This window comes from Phlebotomus papatasi, chromosome 2, assembly GCF_024763615.1.
Source record: "Phlebotomus papatasi isolate M1 chromosome 2, Ppap_2.1, whole genome shotgun sequence".
Lineage (NCBI taxonomy): Eukaryota > Metazoa > Arthropoda > Insecta > Diptera > Psychodidae > Phlebotomus > Phlebotomus papatasi.
The window spans coordinates 95689699-95710370 of NC_077223.1; the positions used below are offsets into that span (position 1 = coordinate 95689699).

A 20672-nucleotide genomic window follows, 5' to 3' on the forward strand; every position below is an offset into this window, starting at 1 on the left:
GTTTTACTTATCTATTCTAAAACCCGACATAGACAATAAAATCGATCTTAAATCTCAAAAAGCTCTCATGAAAATTTAAGTTAGTTCGAAGACTAGAAGTCAACATCTCTTACCGTTTGGAAGCCAATGTGGTGAAAAATTGAAAAAAAATGGATTCGTGGAAAGTGTACTCTGGTGGAATTCGGACAGTTAAAATGCTTTAAATAATCCCCTATCATTGTGGGCAAAAACGTCATTTTTTTTAAACCAATTAGGTTAAGCCAGGGTCATCCAAAACTTTTTTAGTTGGAAAAGACACTTTTTGTAATGCTATTTTGGGCCACCTATTCTCAGACCAATAAAATGAAAAATTTTTCCTTTTCCCTTTATTAAAATTTTCATGATAATTTCTTGCATTTAAAGTTCCAAATGAGATTTGAATTCTTGCTGACCAAATTCAATTTTTCTATTTATAGAAGTAAAACTTACATAATCATAACCCATTATTATCTCAAGTGTTAAATTAATATAACTGGAAACATTTCCCAAAGCCATATAAAATTGCATTAGAACTTTTTTTACCCTCTATAAATTAACATTCACCGCTTCAAATCAGTGCTAGTGACGTAAAGTGAATTAGTCTCTATAATGGATGGTAAAAGATTTTTTTCTGCCCGTTTACTGAGCACTTTGGTGGAGGCCGAGTGCATAAAAAAAGTGCAGGAAAAATTGGGTCAGACAAGTAAAAGTTTTCATACGCGGAAGTATTTCACACCATAAATGCATACCGAGTATATGGGCAAGAGAGTGAATGGAGCAGCACCAAACCACCCCCGGAAGTCTCTGGCCAGGGGGTGACAATTATTTTTACAGCCATGTAATGGAGTGTTAACAACACGACAGAAGCGGCCAACTATTGATGCAATTTTATATTAGCTGCTCAAGAACGAAATTTTACGATGAAAAGATTGGTGAGGTACTTTCCGGGATAACGAAAAGGGATGTTGGTCGAAGGGTGATATATTGAATTACATGGGAATATCATTAATGTTAAGATGATTTAGATGGTGAAAGAAATTAGATTTTTCTTTGGTAAAATTTGTTTTCATAATTAATCTAGATACAGAAATCGCTGTTAGGTATTACCTTAAAGTTAGGCGCTTTACTTTAAAAATGAAGTTTTGGGTTCAGCCTAAATATATTTTTGATTTATTTATTTTTAAAAATTGCTTTATATTAAAGTAAGAAGTGTATCCAACCGTTCTTACCACTTTTCACATTTTTTGCTTGGTTTTTGTAATATTTAGAGCGTGTTTTCCTTCAGAAACCAACGAACTCTGAAATTTTAGAACAGATGTCATTGGGGTCACTGTCCGAGATACTTACAATGCGGTTACCAACCCTCTAAGTCGAAATCCTGGGTCTGCCAGTAACGTTTACCAGATGTTCTCGTGCATGGTCACTAAATTTTAACGATTTTAATGTATAATGCTGTAAGGATTTTTCATTAAATTTAGAAATTAATGACGCAAATTCATTCCGGCTGTATCTCTAGACGATTTCTCTTTTTCAATTTTTTGTAACTTGCCTTTTTAACCTAAATCATAAATTAACAAAACATTCATTAATTTATTATTATTTTTATACTTATATATTGTACAGTGAATATTTTGTAAATATGCAAACCGACAACTTGCCTCTCAAATAACATAACTTCATAATATGAATGGTAGCAAGATGTTGATTGCATGTATTTGACAATTTTGAGCCACTTTTTCAAATTTGTCAAGAAACTTTTGGCCGATGAAAGATGGTAAACTTTTAGAAATGAATTATTTTAATAAGAAATAAAATTACAGTGGGACCTCGATAGAGTCAACCCCCGATAGAGTCAATCTACAATAGAGTCAACAGCTATTTTTTTACTCTACGTACTTCGATAGAGTCAACTTGGACCCAAATTGACCGTGTAATGATTTTTCAACAAAAGAATTTTCTTTTCGTGATTTTAAGCGTTTTGACCAATTGAAAGTTTTCTTGTATTTTCTTTCTTGTCTTAAGATTTTTTTATTAAACCTATGATCGCAATGTTTGAGCCATCATTTATTTTGAAGTGAATAATACTAAGGCATAAACAGAAAAAAATATGAACTAGAATTACAAAAAGAAAAACGTACAGGAATGCTAGATTTTTTGTGTATAACATAATGAAGAATTTTTTTTCTAAATTTATTCAAACTTTTTAAAGAACTTACTTGTTTAGAAATAAATATTTACATGATAAACGATCATAAAATTACCTTTCTAAAGCAAACTTGTAAATTTCTTTTAAATTACATTTTAACTTAAAAGATTAGTATCTCAAAAGAAAATTTTGATCCAAAGCAACAGAAAGTAAATATGTCAGCAAAAATCTGTTAAAACTCACTTCTTTTGTACAATTAAGATTTAAGTACTAAATGGTTAAAAATAATGACTTGGAGTCTTCGGATGACCCCACATAAATCAACTTGAAGATTATTAATACAACCCTCACTTCCAACACACCCCTCCCCTTTATCTTCCGAAAAGAACTGTATAATGTGTTTTCCTGCAATCACAAAAAAACGATTTTGGTGGTGAAGGGGAGTAGTAGAGAGAAAATGAGGGTCATATTAGTAATCCTCATGTTGACTTATTAGGGGGTCATCTGAAGACTTCAAGTCGATATCTCTAACCATTTAGCGTTCATATTACAGAACAAGAAGAAAAAAAGTGAGAAATATTCGTTTTATTGCTCTTTTTATGAAGTTTAGAGCAATAGTCAAAAGAACTGTCAATCTCTTCTTTTATACATTATATATAAAATTGAAAAAAAGAAACTTTAAGACACCGTATCCGTATCTTAACATCGTAGGTGGACCTTAATATTACCACACGAAGAGTAATTTATACTTAAGATATTTACTAATAATAAGAATATTCCGTAAAATCATTCATTAATCTTCAACTTTTACCCAAATATACGAATTTTTTGGGCCAGAGAGTTCAGAAATTATGGTTTAAATTAATATTCGACTATCGTTTTGAATTTATCAATGATAGTAAAAACATGAAATAATACACCTTTCTATCAAAATTTTCGCACTTTAATGATTTAGGTGAGATTCTTAACAATCTCACCTACTATAATCCTAACAAAATTTCATGTCCTCCGATCGCGCTCAAACTTGGCCAAAATGTGTTTCGCCACTTCCTGATCACGAATATATGGGGGGCTAAGTTACGTTCCCGGCCGGCCGGCCGTCCGGCCGCTCTTTGGAGCTTAATAGCTCCTAAACTAAAAAAGATATCGACTTGCGGTTTTCGGCAAAGGTTAAATATCGTATGAAAATTGCAACTTGGTGCATTGACCCCCCACCACCCACCCCTCCTTCCGCCATTTTGAAGACCCCCCTTTTTTTGTTTTCTCAATAGCTCCGCCGCTATGGCATCGAGCGGGTTCAAATTTTAGTATGTTATAGCTGGGCCTTAGAGCTTTCCATCAATACCAAACTTAAGGTCCCCCGACCCCCCTGACCCGAGCTATAAGGGTCCAAAAAAAATTTCTTAAAATGGCCATAATTCCGGTTCTAATTATCAGAATTTAAAAAATGAGGGCTTTATGGAAAGCTCTCATGAAATGCCACTTCCCCTTCTAACATCGCAAGTTCATAAAACCACCGCTAGGGGCGCTATTATTAAAAAGAAAATTTTTAAATCTTATAAGTTAAATAACTCAAAAATTCCTTATGCAATCGGGCTGAAATTTTAGTATGTTGTAGCCGTTGATTATACCCATCAAACAAAAAAAACCTTAAGTCGATCCATAACCCCTGACCCGAGCTATAAGGGGTCAAAGTTCGAACATTGACCGGCCTCTATCTCCGGTTCTAATTAACATAGCGACCTAAATTTTACCTTTTTGGTTTCGTCTCGATGAGCACTTTCAGATGGAAGTTCAAAAAGTCACCACAGGTGGCGCTGTGATAGCGTCAAAATTCATCGAAATTCAAAGTCACTTTTCTCAAAAACGGCATTGTGCAAGTTAATGAAATTTTAGTATGTTGTAGTCCAGTCTAGGACGTTTCCAAAATGGTGCGTATGTGCGCTGTGATTTCAATAGAACCGGAGATATGAGGGGTCAAAGTTCACGAAATTCAAAAAATCATATCTCCGGTTCTATGTGACCGATTTTGATGAATGAGGGCTTAAACGAAAGATCTCACCAAATGCTACAACTTTCTAGAACATTTGAACTTCGTGGAACCAACACCAGGGGCGCCACAGTCAAAAAACGAATTTCAATATCACATAACCTCAATTATCTCGACTGTCGCTGAACCGATTTTGATGATTACTTCGACATAATTGTAGAGGACATTTGTCTCTACATTTCGTCCATACATCATTTTCCGCTCAGACTACGCTATCACTCCTATTTTGTCATTTAAGTGTGAAAAAATTGATTTTTCCCATAATAACGCTTTGAAATCACTCAGATGCCAATTTGACTGCCTCTACTCCACAAAGACACTTAAAATAGGGTTTTAAATGGAAAGTCCCACAAAATACAACAATTCTTTGATATAGTTGAAGTTCAACAAATGACTACTTGGGGCACTCTGGATGAAAAAAACGAGTTAAGAAACAAAAAACCTCGCTTATCTTGGCTTCTGAGTAATCGATGAGATCATGTTCTATGGGAAAATTATAGAGAACATTCTGGTCTACATTTCACCCATATATCACTTTTCTGTCAGTTCATCCAAATCCTTGATATTTTGGTTTAAATACAAAATTTGTATAATTTCACGAATTTGATTCAAGATAACTGAATGGCGTCTCCCAACTTCAGCTCCAAATCGAATTTGCATGCACTCCGAGTTAGCTCACGTTAAGAATCTCACCTACATAAGCCGGTTAGGATTATCTGTCCCTTTTTCTGAATCCAATAGAGTCAACTGGTTTGGAAATAGTTAGTTGACTCTATCGAGGTCCCACTGTAATTCTTTTTTTTTTTAATAAATAAATAACATCTATGGATTAGTGGCAACTCATTTGCAAAAAGAAAAATTATAAGAAGTTATTTTTTTCTATCATTATTTTTTCCACTTGATTTCTCGAATATAGCTTTGTCAAGAAACTTATGGCCGATAGTATATTTGAAGCCTGAGTTAAAGTTTTGTAGTGATTTTTATCGTATTTGAGATTAGATCAAACTATTTTAATTTAATCAAATTTAAAAATTCGATTTTAAAGTTTAATTCATCTTTGATAATGCAATTACGTAAGATAAATAACTTCAAAAATAACCAGAACAAACAATTTTTGTGTCACCTATGATATATTCCATAAAGCTTTAAAATGGAATATTTTATTGACCATTTAAATTTTTTATAAACCACTATAATGTTTTTTATTGATATGTTCGCTTTAAATTTTGTACTGCATTAATCGATATAATTCATATAGGGGAAAGTACACTCCCTTCGAATAATGTGAATTTTCTTTTATTTTCCTAAGAGACTTACATATAATTATCTTATAATGTTCAATAATTTATGATAAGCTAACTAATATTTAATAAAAATGTGCAAGTCTCGTAGGAAAACAAAAGAAAATTGACATTATTCGAAGGGAGAGTACTTTCCCCTACAGTGCTATTATTTACAATAAATAATTGTTAATATTACCATAAAGCAATTACTGTGGGATTCTCCAAGAACTTTCTTAAATTTATGATAATTTACAAATAGCCACATTGAACTCCAAACGAAAGGGAATGAAAGTTCTCGCCTTGGCGTTGGATTCATAATTGCATCCAAAACTGCAGCCCGCAGCTTATAGAATTTGCAGAATTGGCGTCTTTTGTCGATAAGAAAACTTTCTTCGACTGTCGGCTCCATTTGCGACTGAGGTACACGGAGGGTTGAAACTCCATCGTAAAATTGTGCCGTTCAGCTAATTCCTGAGGGAAGATATTTTGGCAAAAACATCAGAGACCATATGAGGGAGTGAATCCTTATATATGAGACATAATTATGATTTTAGAATGTATAATGCGTATCATTGATAAGAGTGAAAACCCCATAGAAAATTTAATTTCTCCCAACCAGAGAAACTCTATTTTTGACTTTCTCGTCAAAAACAACCCTCGCAGAATTTTTTATGGGTGAATCTGTGGAAAGCTTTGTGAAGAACAGTGTTGAATTTGAGGGTTGAGATAAGGAGATGCAAATCGAAATAACTTTTCTTTACCTCATCCTATCTTATATACCCTCAAAAGTTTACCCACCAATCCCTAGTTCGCATTTTTATATGAAGTCTTCTTTTTTTTCTGGTGCGTGTTTTATAAATTTATTATGGCAAATTGTAAAAATGTTAAAAAATGGAAAAAGTTTCGACAAGACGAGGCCTTTAAGAAATACTTGGCTATGGCATTAAAGAGCAATTTCTGCCTCTTCTGAATTACTTTTTAAATGAAATTAAGTTCAATTTATAAACACACAACATGAGAGTTGTGGTTACATGAACTTTTGCATCTGATTATCCCAGAAGATTTTACCTTAGTCGTTACATTATTTGAAGTATTTTTCAAAAGGCTTTTCAGTAATATTTTTACAACATCTCTTTGATCCTTAACTGATTGGGGTTTCATGGCAATAATTTTCTTTCCTTTTTTGTGATGAACTTAAGGTACAGTGGCTTTCGGCAAAATACTTTAAAAAATAATAAAGTACACAGAAAAAAAATATTTTGTAGAAATGTTCGTAAATGTTTGTGAATTCCTATAGGGAGTTACGAAATGCTCGTAAATCGTATAACCCACAAACATGTTCGTAAAAGTTTGTACTTTTTTCACAAATATTGTTCGTAACATGATCACTTGACGAGCATTTTTTTATACTTTTACAAACCTTTGTTTGTAAATGTTCGTAAACACACAAAAAATGTTCGTAAAATGTTGTCATTTGTTCGTAAATGTTCGTAAAATATTCGTCAGATGAACAAAAATTTACAAACAAATGACAAAATTTGACGAACAGCTTTTATGTGTTTACGAACATTTACGAACAAATGTTTGTAAAAGTACAAAAAATGCTCGTCAAAAGATCATGTTACGAACTTGTGTGTGGGTTATACGATTTACGAACATTTCGTAACTCCCCCATAGGAATTCATAAACATTTACGAACAATTTTACAAAATATTTTTTTCTGTGTATACATTTTTTCAGGGACCTTATCGGGAACCCAGGGTACTCATATTTCTTCAGAGAATCCGGGGAACCCTTATATTTTTTCGGGAAACCGGGATCGAGCCACTCTAATTTCTTATGAATAGCACCTTATTGAATAACAATATCGAACAATTATAAAATCTGCATCACTTTTAATGCAGCCGATTAAGAAAGTAAAGAACTAGTTTGAAAAGTTTTGAAATATCTTGACGAAGCATTATCCTCAGAGAATAATCATTGGAGGTAAATCTGTCCTTATAATTCACAACAGCTTTTCATTAAAATACAATTATTTTTATTAAGAGTCTTGCTAATCGTTTTCATAGCCATTTTTTGTAGACCAAACAACCAAATTTTTGAGTTTAGAATAAATTAAATTGAGTTAAACTTTTTGTGCCCATATAACCAAGCTGAGTATGACGATCGTTTTATTTTTCTACAGCTATAATAAAACTATAATAAAGGTTTTACATGAAATATACAACTTTTTGTGTTAGACATTTTTAACAGGTTTGGTTTTTATTTCAATCAATTTTCAAAATATTAACTTTATCCAGAGAAGCTTCATTTCACTTAAGGGGTGAGCCTGAATTATAAAGCCAAAAAAGTCAATTTTTTTATTTGCTTAAATCGATAGATAAAATATCTAAGAATATATATGGGAAAGTACTCTCCCTTCGAACGTTCATGCCTTCGAATAATGTAAGTTTTCTTTTATTTTTCCTAAGAGACTTATACATTTCTATTAAATATTTGTGAGCTTATCATCAATTTTATTGTTAATTACGAGATAATTGTGTGTAAGTCACTTAGGCAAAATAAAATAAATTCATATCATTCGAAGGCGTGAACTTTCGAATGGAGAGTACTTTCCCCTAACTATAGTAGTTCTCGGCCCTTTCTTTCTCAAAAGATTTGCATAAGTCTATCCTACTCTTTCGGAATCAAAATTGAAATGAACCAAATTTCATTTAGTGTGATGTTATTTATTTATTTATTTATTAATGGATTCATGTCCCAGTACAATTTTTAAGTACATTGTTGGGGCTGTATAAAATAAATTATTTTTATAGTTGAGAAAATTGGTTCAAAAGAAAGAAGAAAGAAGAAATTGGTTCAAAAGTTCAAAAGAAGAAAAAGAGTACAAAAGACTAGGATAGACATACGCAGAACCTTTGAGAAAGAAAAGGATGTGAATTTTGACTTTATGAAATTTTTCTGATCTAAAAGGTATACCGGAGCCATAAAAAACTAAAAAATTGTCAGTAAATAATTTAAAAAAAAAAGCAGTATTTTATAAAAAGCGGTAATTAAAACGTAAAGAGTGAGCAGTAAAAAAGAAAACTTAATCAGTCGAAAATAATATGACCAGTAAAAAATAAAACATGATCAGTAAAAAAAAATTTTAAGTAAAAAATTAAAATCAGCAGTAAAATATTATAACTGAGCGATAGAAATATTCAATTTAGTCCGTAAAAGTAAAAAAGGTGCTCAACAAAAAAATAAAATTAGCAGTGAAAAATAAAATGTGATCAATAAAAATTTAAAAAAAAACTGATCAGCAAGAAAATAAAAACGAACAGTAAAATACTAAAAAGTGATCACCAAAAAAATAAAAAAGGTGTGATTCTTACATTGCAAATACGGTTTGTAGGCAAACATGAAAGGTCCTTTTAATTTTTTTATTTGGAACTAATGTTAATTTTGTTCAATTTGCACAACAGTATATGAAAATTTTTAAATTGATTATCTCAGAAATTATGAGACATAGAGACCTTAAACTTCACATCTCATTAGAGCCTCTTTTAGGCTTGAAATGTGCAAAGTTTCACTTGAAAATAAGGAAAATTGGACGAGATATGCATAAGAGTAGATGCAACATTTTAACTTGAACTGGGAAATTTATGTCCATATCGTTCATATTGAAGAAAATTGCCTTTCTTATGGCCACTACACATTAGAGAAATTTATGTCCGTCTTAAAGAGTTTTTCCTGCACACGCGTAGGGAATTTGCTTCAATATTTCTTCTTTTGCATATTTTTCTCTAGTGTGTAGAGACCATTAGTGGAGCACAAAGCGTCAAAAATTGACATAAATTTCTCTAGTGTGGAGAGGCCATTATAGAATGATGAAATCAATATTTCGTCTCAAAATATTTAAAAAGTCCTTTTTTTAAATACTGATTTAACGAGTTTCTTCGGTTTTTCTTGGTTTACCGATGAATGAAAATTGAAATTTATTTTCAAATCGTTCTTATCACACAAAAATTGAGAGTTACACATTTCCCACCAATTAGGAAGTGTTATGACAAGGTGCTCCCGTGAAGTACTCATTAGTCTGCAATTTTTTATGTATATATTTTTTGATAAAATTTATTTAAGCACCTTCAATAGATATAAATACTAAACATTTGTTAAGCTTGGGTGTTTTTTTTTTCTCCTCTAAAAAACTAGAAAAAAAACACCTAAATTTTGGCTTTTTAATTAAGGCTCCCCCCTTAATAGACAAATTAGGGTAAATACCTACATTTTTTGTAATGCTAAAATGATGTAGGGGTGCAAAAGTCCACAAATTATTTCCATTGACATATTTTTTTATTAATTGTATAATCCTCAATTTACGTTACTAATCAGCCTCTATAGTCATTGTATAATAATTCCCACGTGGAGAGGAAGTGAGAATGATTCAAATTTCGCTTGTAAAAGTACGTTTTTCTTCATTTTTTACAACACACAAATTAATCTTAAGAATTTTTTATGTCTTCCTTTTAAGCATAGCAATTTTAATAATTTTTTCTTAGAAAATATTCTTCATGTTTTAGAGAGACTGGTACCGAAAGGAAGAAACCTAATTATGAAGGCATTTCAGAAAGTCCTATTATACGAAGGTTCCTGCTTTCTCCGCATACATTGAAAGTTTTAAAGTAGAGTTTTAGAATCATGTTTTCTTTCATGTCTCATAGGATACACTTGGGAGATGGAATATGTGGTCAAAATGGTGAAAACTTTTTCATGTTGTTTACACACATAATGTTGATAATTTTTCTGTATAGCTTTGCCAAAAGCTCTCTGGGAATTTTCATGTCATTCAAGTGAATCTATAAAGCAAGAACCCTAAGTAAATTAATACTGAGAAAAAAAGAAGAAACTCTTTTTGTATCTCAATAATTCAATGAAATTGTTTGCTTCCTTGGTAGGTTAGAGAGCATCAAAATTCGCTATTTTGTCTGCAAATATGAATTTTATAAATGAAATATCTTTCTTTCACAGAGTACTTCTAAGTTGCAAGTAAGTTTTAAATAATAAATGAGATTGCCAGAGGCTACAGCAGAAAAGTTGAAATGTTGCATGTTCTGCAAAGTATCTCAATTTTTATTAGATATAAAATGTGACGTGACAAGTAGATATTGGTGGAGCACACCAATAAATTTTTAAAAGTAGATTCCTTAACGTTTGATGCGCCTCACCATGATCAATCAAAATTATAAATTCATTGATATGGCCCTTTCATCTTGCTTCCAAAATAGAAGAAAAAAAGATATCAAATTTTTCATGACGCATTCTGAATTTATAATTCAAACATCAATCAGAACCTCTGTCCAATTTTAATGCAAATGATGAATATTAGAACAAGAGGATGTATGCATTAGAGATGAGGTGAAAGTGTCTTGGCGACAAAATTTTTAAGGAAATTAAATTAAACACAAAATGGTTAAAAGCATTAAACATCGGACAAAGGGACCTTCATTCCACCTTCACTTGAACCTTCAGCTAAATATGGCCAGTACCCTATAGTGGACAATAAAATATGTTAAAGGGCAGTAAAAACCTTTATGTATTTATAGACTGTTTGAGCTACAATGTTAATCCTTTGGGTAAATTAAATAAATTACAATTATAATCCTTACTCTAAATATAAGTTCAAGTTAAAGATACCCAGAGGTCAAGAACAAAGAAGAAAAGTAAAGGGATCCTTTCCTGGTCCACACTTGCAAATCATATTGTTTTCCTTATGCGTATAACCATCGTCTGAATTATTGTTATATCCAACTTTTCCACCCCTTCGATGGGGGCAGCATTATAAATATTAAATTTCTCTTGGGTGTAGCAACGACACGGGGGGTGTCTTCAATAATTAATGGTATTTTATATGTCCGGGAGGGATGATATTTGAAGTTGGCATTTAATGTGGAATTTTCCTCCTGCACAGCAGGATTTAACATCACTCCCTGTCTGGGCACTTCTTCGACAGCAACATGTGAGGCATGGCTTCTATTCCTCGTTTTTTTCTTGCACCTAATGGACTTAAATTCTCCTGCATGTTCTTTCTACTACTCTCCTCTTTCAACTTGCTCATTTTCCAGCCATTCTAGGAACAATTTGAGGCAAATTTTCCTAATTCCTGTACTGGTATTTTTTACTCTGTAATTTTAGTCTTGTGACTCCACATGGGAGTTTTCTAGGAATTCGCAGACTTTATTTTAATATCGTCCTTGCACGATATCCTACCCTGAAATCTCATAGAAAATTTTGCTATCCCAGAAAGAAAAAAAACACATGGAGAACGAAAGAGATATACTGAAAGTCTTCTGGTATGAAAATGACTTTTTCTTGGAGCTTCCGCCTCATTTGAATTAGGACTTGTTTTTTTTTGTTGATAAAAAGAGGAAATTCAGAAGGATTCATGACAAAACCCTGGGTATTATTTTTGAATAGGAAAAAAAAACACTTCCGTGACTTTTTGAGCTACAACATACATAGAAAATTTAATTGAGTTATGTCGCGTCAGAAATTGCAAGTTTTTCCGAGTTTTCATGCTTCCCCAGTATTTTCTCCAGGATCACCACACAATTAGAAGAATGAAGATTGGGAAAGGGGGACTTTGTATTTGAGGCTCTGCCAGTGTCTGGTGGGAGGAAAAATGAAGCACCCAACTATTGCATGCAACAGAGATGTTACAAGTTTTACCCACTAATTCATGGAGTACAGTGTAAAAATGATAGGATAACCCTTCAGACTTATTAAATCCCCATGCTCCTCTTCCTGAGTTCTTTACAGAAATAAACAAAACTTTAATGAAAAATAAGCAAGTATATTTGCATTAGCGGAGAGTTTGTAAAAAAAAAAACTTCCTATATACTTAGGAGAACTGCAGTCAATTATTTAAATTCTCCGCTGCTAATTCTTTTCAAAGAAAACTAATTAATAACAAATATTATTTTCACGGCATAGAAATGAATTTTCACTGTGCTTCTGTGTAGTTCATTATTGCATGCCATTGATAGAAAATATACATATATGATGTCGTGACTTAATTAAAAATCCAATTGTACATTAGTTGGTAAATGTTATTGTTAATAGAGCCTCTAAGATAGTCTAAAAGACAAATGTTAATAAATGATAATAGAAAATATTTGTAGAAAGAATAAAACTAAGTTATGAAACTTTAACAAGTAAATTATTAATATTTATAAAATATGTTATATGTTTATCGATGATAACAATGTAATTCAAAATCTTAAGAGCTTAGGGGAAAGTGACCATGCTTGATACTGTAAAATGATGTCCAAGGTTTGTGATTTTTTTCTGATTAACACACAAACCGAAGCGATTCTTAAACTATGACAAAAAAATGTCTCACTTATTAGGTTCATAATCCCACCTCAAATAGTTCCTGGAAATCCTTAGATTTTTCTCAAGAAGAAAATGGAAATTCAGTGGCGATTTTTATACAAGTTGGGTCCGGGGCCTTCCTGTATAATAATTGATTCGACAATTCGGAGGCCCATTTTCACTGTAAAAATTTCACCGGATACAAAAAATTGCACATCAATATTTAGACGAAACTCTAATCTATCTGCTTAAATCGTTTGCAAGACTGGTTATTAGTTTTAAAATCACTTTTATGTAATTTTTTCTAATCTATGTTTTTATGAGATTAGGGCACTAGCGAAAACCATTTTTTCACTTTGAGTCCAAGAAAATGTCACTTTGCAACCTTAAAATTCAGGCAACAGGGTTGAAGGTTATGTCAATTGTCGATAAAAGTTGAGGATTACAATAGGTGTAATTATGAAAGAATCACATCTAATGATAGAGTTGCTACATATAAATTATCATTCGTGGACCCTTCTTAAAATATAGGATGGACACAGGTAGAATTTATGAATTTGTCACCACCCACAAAAACAGTGTTCCCAAGTAAAAATATTTTTACATAAATATTAATACTGATGAACCCTCTATGTGCCTATGATAGTATTTTTCCTGAACAGCGACAATAATTAAGAAAAACTTATAAAATATCATGTATTGAAATTACAGTTTTGGACTTATTTTTAATTTTTGCTTCCTGAAACTAGGAAAAAAGAGCTAGGTTCCTAATTTTTTCAGGAAGTGTGAGACTTAGGACCAGCTATTAAAATATATTGCTAAGAGTCACAACTATTGATTAACACAAGAAAAAAAATAGTTATTATCAAGCTTGGATCGTATCAAGCATGGTCACTTTCCCCTACTGATAAATTCTAGAAATACCCATTATAGGGGGCAGTGGAGACTGTTTGAATTGGGGCAGTGTTAAAATTGGACTTTTTCTCCCATTTTTAGATCTAACTAAGCCTTATCATCATACAATTTCAGTCTCACTTGGTTTGAAGAGAGAAAAGCCTAATTTTAAAAGTGTCCCAATTCAAAGGTGCCCCACTTCCCCTAGAGGACTTTCAATTTTCCCCTAATTTTTTTAAGCGTCTAAAAAATAACAATCTAGAAATTTAATTTTATACCTTCAACAACTACAATGTGACATGTATAGTAATAAAAACTCACTAAAAATACCCGTCTAAATAAATTTTCTGAAATTTAGTTTGAAAAAGAGAAAGTAAAGCTTCCAGGCTTAACCACTGAGAGAAATCCGAAAAAGTTAATATCGGGGTATAATATGGACGAAATGCTCGCAAGGGTACTTCTAAATACTTGAAAATAATAGAAAAAGCTTCATAGAGGGATCATCGAGGACCGGAAGTCGATTTCTCTTACCGTTTAACCTCTAGCTCGGGAATAAACTTAAGGTCAAGTAAAAAATAATTTCCGAGAAAAACGAATCAATTGCCGGTACCTGACTATATATTACCCATGAAATGATTCATTAACGATGAAGACGAATACAGCAAGGTTCGAAATCTCAATAAGTTTTCTAAAAAATACAAATTTAACCATATAGCTTGAAAAATGAGCTCTCCAAAGTGCTTAAACTTTGACCATCAATGATTCAAAATGGAGAATTTTCCGGTCTGTAAGTATTTTTATGTGTATGAACGAAATGTTCGCCTAAGTCTTATCTCTAAATGCGGTGGTAGCCAAAATCCCGAAAACCAAAATCCCGAGCGTCAAAATCCGGAAAGCCAAAATCCTGAATGTTCAAAATCCTGATAGGGATGAAATTATATGGATGAAAATGTTTAGAATAATTTCCCAAGACACAGAAGATTTTCCTTTGACTCCAGAAAGCGCGGGTGCAATCATGGGAGTAGCTATGACACTTTTAAGATTTCGGGATTTTGGCTTTCAAGATTTTGGCCTTTTCGGGATTTTGGCTTTCGGGATTTTGGCGTTCGGGATTTTGGCTTTCAGGATTTCGGTTTTCTGGATTTTGACCGGGACCCCTCTAAAACATATCCGAAAAAGAAATCTATAGTGCGGTTTTCGAAATAAACCTTAACACTAAACCTACCCACCAAGACCTCGTCAAAGTGACCGGTTTAAAAACTTTTTAAAATTAACGCATATTTAAACGGTACAATGTCGCTATCAAACTTTATGAATTTCTTAAAATATTCATGTAATATATTTTTCAGTGTTTAAGTTTTATTTTTTTTATCTTTTCCAAGAAGAATTTGTTGATATCCTACTCTACCCTGGATGGGAATTCTGTAACGCTCTGACAATGCAACACTCTTAGAAAAGTTTAGACGTGATTACTAATGAAAATTAGTTGTTCGGGCGATTATTATCAAATCTCTTTAGAATGGTTCTTATATTCTTAAAACATTATACTCATAATAAATTTATTAGTAGTGAGAATATAAGACAATATTTACGTGGATAAGTTGCGGCAATTATTTCATAATGCTTTCATACAATTATATTTGCTTGTGTTAATTAAATGAAATCATTATCCCAACTAATATTGGTCACTAATTCCTTTTAGTTCTCACAACCAATGTAAATAGATGGGCCAATATTTTCATAAAGTTATGACTACTTTTCCAATAGTAAAGAGTGGTTTTTATTTTAGTAATGCGTTGAAGCTCTTTCGAATTTTAAGCAACTAATAAGACATATGCATCACAATGAATGCTATATAGTAACCACAACTAATATGATATAGTTATTACAGCCAATAAGATGGGTATCAACCCCATTTATTTAGTAATTGAAACTAATATGTTATAGTACCCATTACTATTTTGATTTAGTTGTGATAACTAAATGAAAAGGATACTTTAACTAACTGTGGTCAACTATTTCATTTAGTTACCCAAACTAAATATATAGTTGGATCTATATTTATTATATTTTATAGTTCTAATAACTGCATATGAGCTTGTACGAACTAATTTTTTCTAAGAGTGCATATGACAAATTGGGTACGAATCTTAGGAGAACTTTTTCGAAAATCCGATTCTGTAGCCGTGACATTGCCATTTTAGTTCACGTGGTATTGTCAGAAGTCACATATTTGAGATTTCTGGCAATTCAAATGACAATGAATTTTGTTAAACAAATCAACCAAGACGTACTGTATTTTCATAAAATCATCAAGTAAAGGGATTTCATTAAAGATTCAGTGAATTGAATTTTCGAAATCAAATGATATGACAGAAAAAGCTCTAATGACATTGTCAGGTTTCGAACTCACGCGTGACAATGCCATGAAAATTACAGAATTCCGCTACTGGTCTGTCATTTGACCGAATGCGCTAGGAAAAACGACCAAAAACGGTCGGTAGGTTTAGTGTTAAAAGCTTTGGAGAGGAAGAAAGGGCGTTAAGGAAAAGAGGAAAAAAGACCGTCCGGGATAATACCTACTTACCGTGCAAGCTTTAGAACCGTCAGAAGTTGGAAAAAACGGATATTGTATATAATAACTGCTCTATCTTTCAGTTCGAGCAATAAAATAATGAAATCTAGCAAATAAATCGACTATACCTCTGTAAAAATGTCGAAGAGAGGTTATAACATTGCACAATTTAAATATTTATTACCTTCGAACAATAAAAAAGCAAATGAAATTTTATCATAATCTATATTAATTAAATATTCACAGGAAATTAATGAAAAGTTTAAAAGGTGATGAATAAGTTTCATAGCAAAATATAAATAAAAAAAAGATTGAAAAAGATTTGATGGTGGGAGAAAAAAGTTTGTGCAGTTGGTGTTTGAAAAATTTCTACTTATTATTTCTCCTAGTTTTTATTCCATTTCCCACTGTGATATGACGATAAAACGATAAAGTTGATAGCAGATGGACGAGGCAGTTTTTTAGTCCTTGAACACCAGGGGCGTGGATGGAAGTTTGAAAGATTGTTTTTTTTTGTTTCTCCACTATATCGCCCAGCCCAGATAATAAGGATTTTTTAAAGAAACACAATAAAAAACTTAGTTTTCTTCTGAGTTTTTTTTTTGATTTGATTGTGTACAAAGTATGAAGAGACAGAAAGAAAATCTCTGATATCACGTCTTGCAAAGTTTTCTTCCTCAAACGTTTCTCAATTCACTCTTGAACACTCTATATACTATGTTATTCGCTAAGACGATATGGGTATTCACATAAAAGAAATATTTAAAAAAAAATGGGAAATGTGTCTTTCAAATGTTTTTTTAGAATATTTTGTGAATATATTTTCATCATTTTCCAATAATTGCAGAGCCAAACTTTGTTGGATCATTCGATGGAGGAGAATACGTATACTTCTTCTTCCGCGAAACTGCAGTGGAATACATAAACTGTGGCAAGGCTGTCTACTCGAGGATAGCGCGTGTGTGCAAGAAGGATACGGGTGGCAAAAATATCCTGAGTCAAAACTGGGCGACATACTTAAAAGCCAGGATCAATTGCAGTATCTCTGGCGAATTTCCATTTTACTTTAACGAAATCCAATCTGTCTATCAACTGCCAAATGACAAGACCAAATTCTACGCCACATTCACCACCAGCACTAATGGACTCGTAGGCTCTGCCGTCTGCAGTTACGACATTAATGAGATTCACGCAGCTTTTGCAGGTACGTGATGTACTCCACAGCTTTAACACATTCACCCCGATGAAAGTGGTTATTTGCGCTCTCTCGCACCATGAAAGTACCATGTCAAGCAAAACTCGTAAAACCACTACGTAACTAAATCTTAGATAATGCCCAAAAGCGTTGAAACCATCCAACATCCTTGTACATAGACACTTTAGTATTTAACTAACTTTTGCACTACAATCTGCCGTTTACTTCTCCCTTTAAAGTATAAAGATAAATATTGAAATAAGGAGTCAGAAAATATTTCCTCAATGATGCATCAAATCTTAAATCCAAAATGTTTATTTTCCATGTCCAAAATATTGGTAATAAATTGTTCTTGATAGGGTAAAAAAAAAGTCGGACAGTTCGGAATGTCGGATAAACTAATTTTCAAGTTCGACAATTCCCTCCAAAATTGACAATAAATTATTGAAATACATTAAAATTACATGACAAACAAATTACTACTTATTATATTCTAAAAATCTAAATTTCCAAATTGGTTTCTTCAACATTTTGCAGTGTCCTTTCCAAATTTTACCACTTCTTTTGGCTTAATTTAACTCGGAATTGCAAAATAAAATATCTCTGTTAGCCTCCAAGACATTTTACAATTAACTAGAATCTAGAGTTTAGCTGGACTTTCAAAGCTTTAAATGCTTTTAAAATTCTAGACAATTATGGCACGTTATAGTAGTAAAATGTCTTATGTCAATTGAATGTTAATTTTTGAACGATAATCCGGTGTTAGTCGGGTGGAAGCGGACTAGCCCAGAATAAAAATCTTTTCTTCCCAGAGCTTTCGGTGCACTGACTGAGAAGACAAGACTTTTATTCTGGGCTAGTCCGCTCTCACCCGACGAACACCGGATTATCGTTCATAAATTAAATGTTAATTATTCTCACGGTGTTAAAATTTTAGTGATTTTTTGGTAGTTCAAAAAAGTGTTTTTAAAAAGGATCAAAGCTATTACAGGCTAGGGAGTACTTTTCTAGACAATCAAAATGTGGCTTAAATGAGCCCATTAAATAAACGGAAAAGCTATCATCATAATTTTCAACCGCTTATCCCTATTAGGGTCGCGGGCCATGACATCCAGTTTAGAAGCCCACCCCTATCGATCCTCCGCCACTTCAGGAAGATGTTCGGGTTCGATCCCAAGGCGCTCCAAGGCAAGATACTGAATTTGATGCAGCTATCTTGTCCTAGGTCTGCCCCGAGGTCGAGGTCGAGGTCTCCTTACAATGGTTTGCATAACTTTTCTGAAGAATCTTTCTTCATTCATGAACTGAACATGAGCTTGAGCATGCTGTCGAAGTTGTGATCTCTCAATCCGAAGAAGCAACTCTTCGACTTTTAGCTCCTCACGAAAGGCTACATTCCTCACTCAATCTCGACGAGTGATTTCCTTAACCGCTCGGATATGAGGTATCTCATCCCGGCAGCTTGTACTCACGATCTTACCTTTTCGGTCATTACCCAAATCTCATTATTATTATAATCGTATCGAGATATATTCATTACAAAGGTAATCATTTTTGCAATGTCCATATCTCGTGTTAGAAGAATCTGCTAGTCCGTTTGTAGACTCGCCCAGGAGCGCCTTCCCCGCATTGTGGATGCTTCTTCCATGCTCCCGGAGTTGTTGGGCGTAGGCGGTGCATTATATTACGTTATTAACATATGAAAATTGCCTAAATTAGACATTCAGATCTTTGCACCGGGTGGGACTCGAACTCACAACAGTAAATCGAGCCGGGGAATCGATCCGCCCAAGAGCCAACGGTCTTGCCTATTGCGCCACTGATTCCCCATATTTGAGAGAATAGGAATGAACACAGCTTTGAAGACCGATAAATGTAGCCGAACGACTAAGTTCGGCTTTCCTCAGCACGTTTCTGCCAAGCTCCCTCATAACTGCAGAAGCTTGACCAATTCGTGACGAGAGTTCTGCCTCCATCCTACCATCACTCGTTATTAACACCCCGAGATACTTGAACTTCTCCACCTGTTGCAATGGGACTCCATTAAGATGTAGAGTGAATTGTACAGGTCGCGGAGGGCGAAACGGAGGCTGAAATCTCGCTAGAGTTTCAGCCAAACTTTTACGTGTCTGGAACCAACACCGGAGGATGCAAGACTTAATTTATGGAGGGACGCCATCGCTCCGGATTTTGTCGAACCCAAGGAAAGTCTTCCTCCTGGTGGTGACCAGGACTGGAAAACGTGGAGAGCGCTCAATCGTTTGAGAAGCGGAGTCGCACGATCAAGAGATAACAGGAGACGATAGGGTTTCACAGAAGGTGACGTTCTGTGTGACTGTAAGGTAGTTCAAACTACTGCCCACTTGTATGTTTGTCCTTTGTCTCCTGCATTTTGCAATGTTTCGGATTTGATGTCGGCAAATTGTGTCGCTATTGACGTAGCCCGTTTCTGAGCAAGAACTGTTTAATTTTTAATGCCTCGACTCGATCAATTGTGCAGGTTGTCAAGAGATTACCATTACGAAAAAGTTATAGAAGGGCTACCTTCTTATAACTCAAGCTTATAACTCAATAGCTAGTCCAATGCTTCAAGTCTTTTGAAAAGAACCATGGGTTAAACCCCCCGAGACCATAGAAAAATAATTGAGTTGTCCAAAGCTTGAGACATCCAAAAGCTTAAATAACTTTTCCTTATTAGTGTTTTAATCAAGAAACATTTTATAAAATATTCTTTTCTAAGTACCGTAAGTGCAAGTGACTTTGTTCCCCGCGGGTGACTTTCTCCTGTTCGTAAGCTTTTCTTTACTTCTATAAACATAAGAATGGTCTTTACCGATCCGATCTTCCATGTCTGATCGGTGACTACCGTTCTTAAACATTAGAATTTAAGAAAAGTTTACGGACAGGTTGGGGTCAATGTCATCCGCAGGGGACAATGTTATCGACATCTACGGTATTAGTTCAGAATCGCACCCATAAACATCCTTCAACTTTCTGGTTAAATTTAGTTTAATCCAATCAAATAAAATTCTGTCACGATTATCGTATGAACTGGGAATAAATATCTAGAATTCGACGCTTTTCTGTCTATACGACTTAGGGTAAGTGTGTCAAATTTCGGCATAGTTGCATGCAAGCGTCAAAGTCTCATGTTT

At 33.5% G+C, this 20672-nt stretch overlaps 1 protein-coding gene across 2 annotated transcripts in view; it reads left to right on the forward strand.

Annotated features, from left to right (window-relative positions):
* Window positions 1-20672, forward strand: part of LOC129802524 (semaphorin-2A) — a 610443-nt gene that overhangs the window by 565146 nt on the left and 24625 nt on the right. For both annotated transcript variants that reach the window (XM_055848429.1, XM_055848428.1), the window contains one exon: window positions 17170-17526. In XM_055848429.1, the coding sequence (XP_055704404.1) occupies window positions 17170-17526 (357 nt within the window). The remainder of the gene's footprint in view (window positions 1-17169; window positions 17527-20672) is intronic.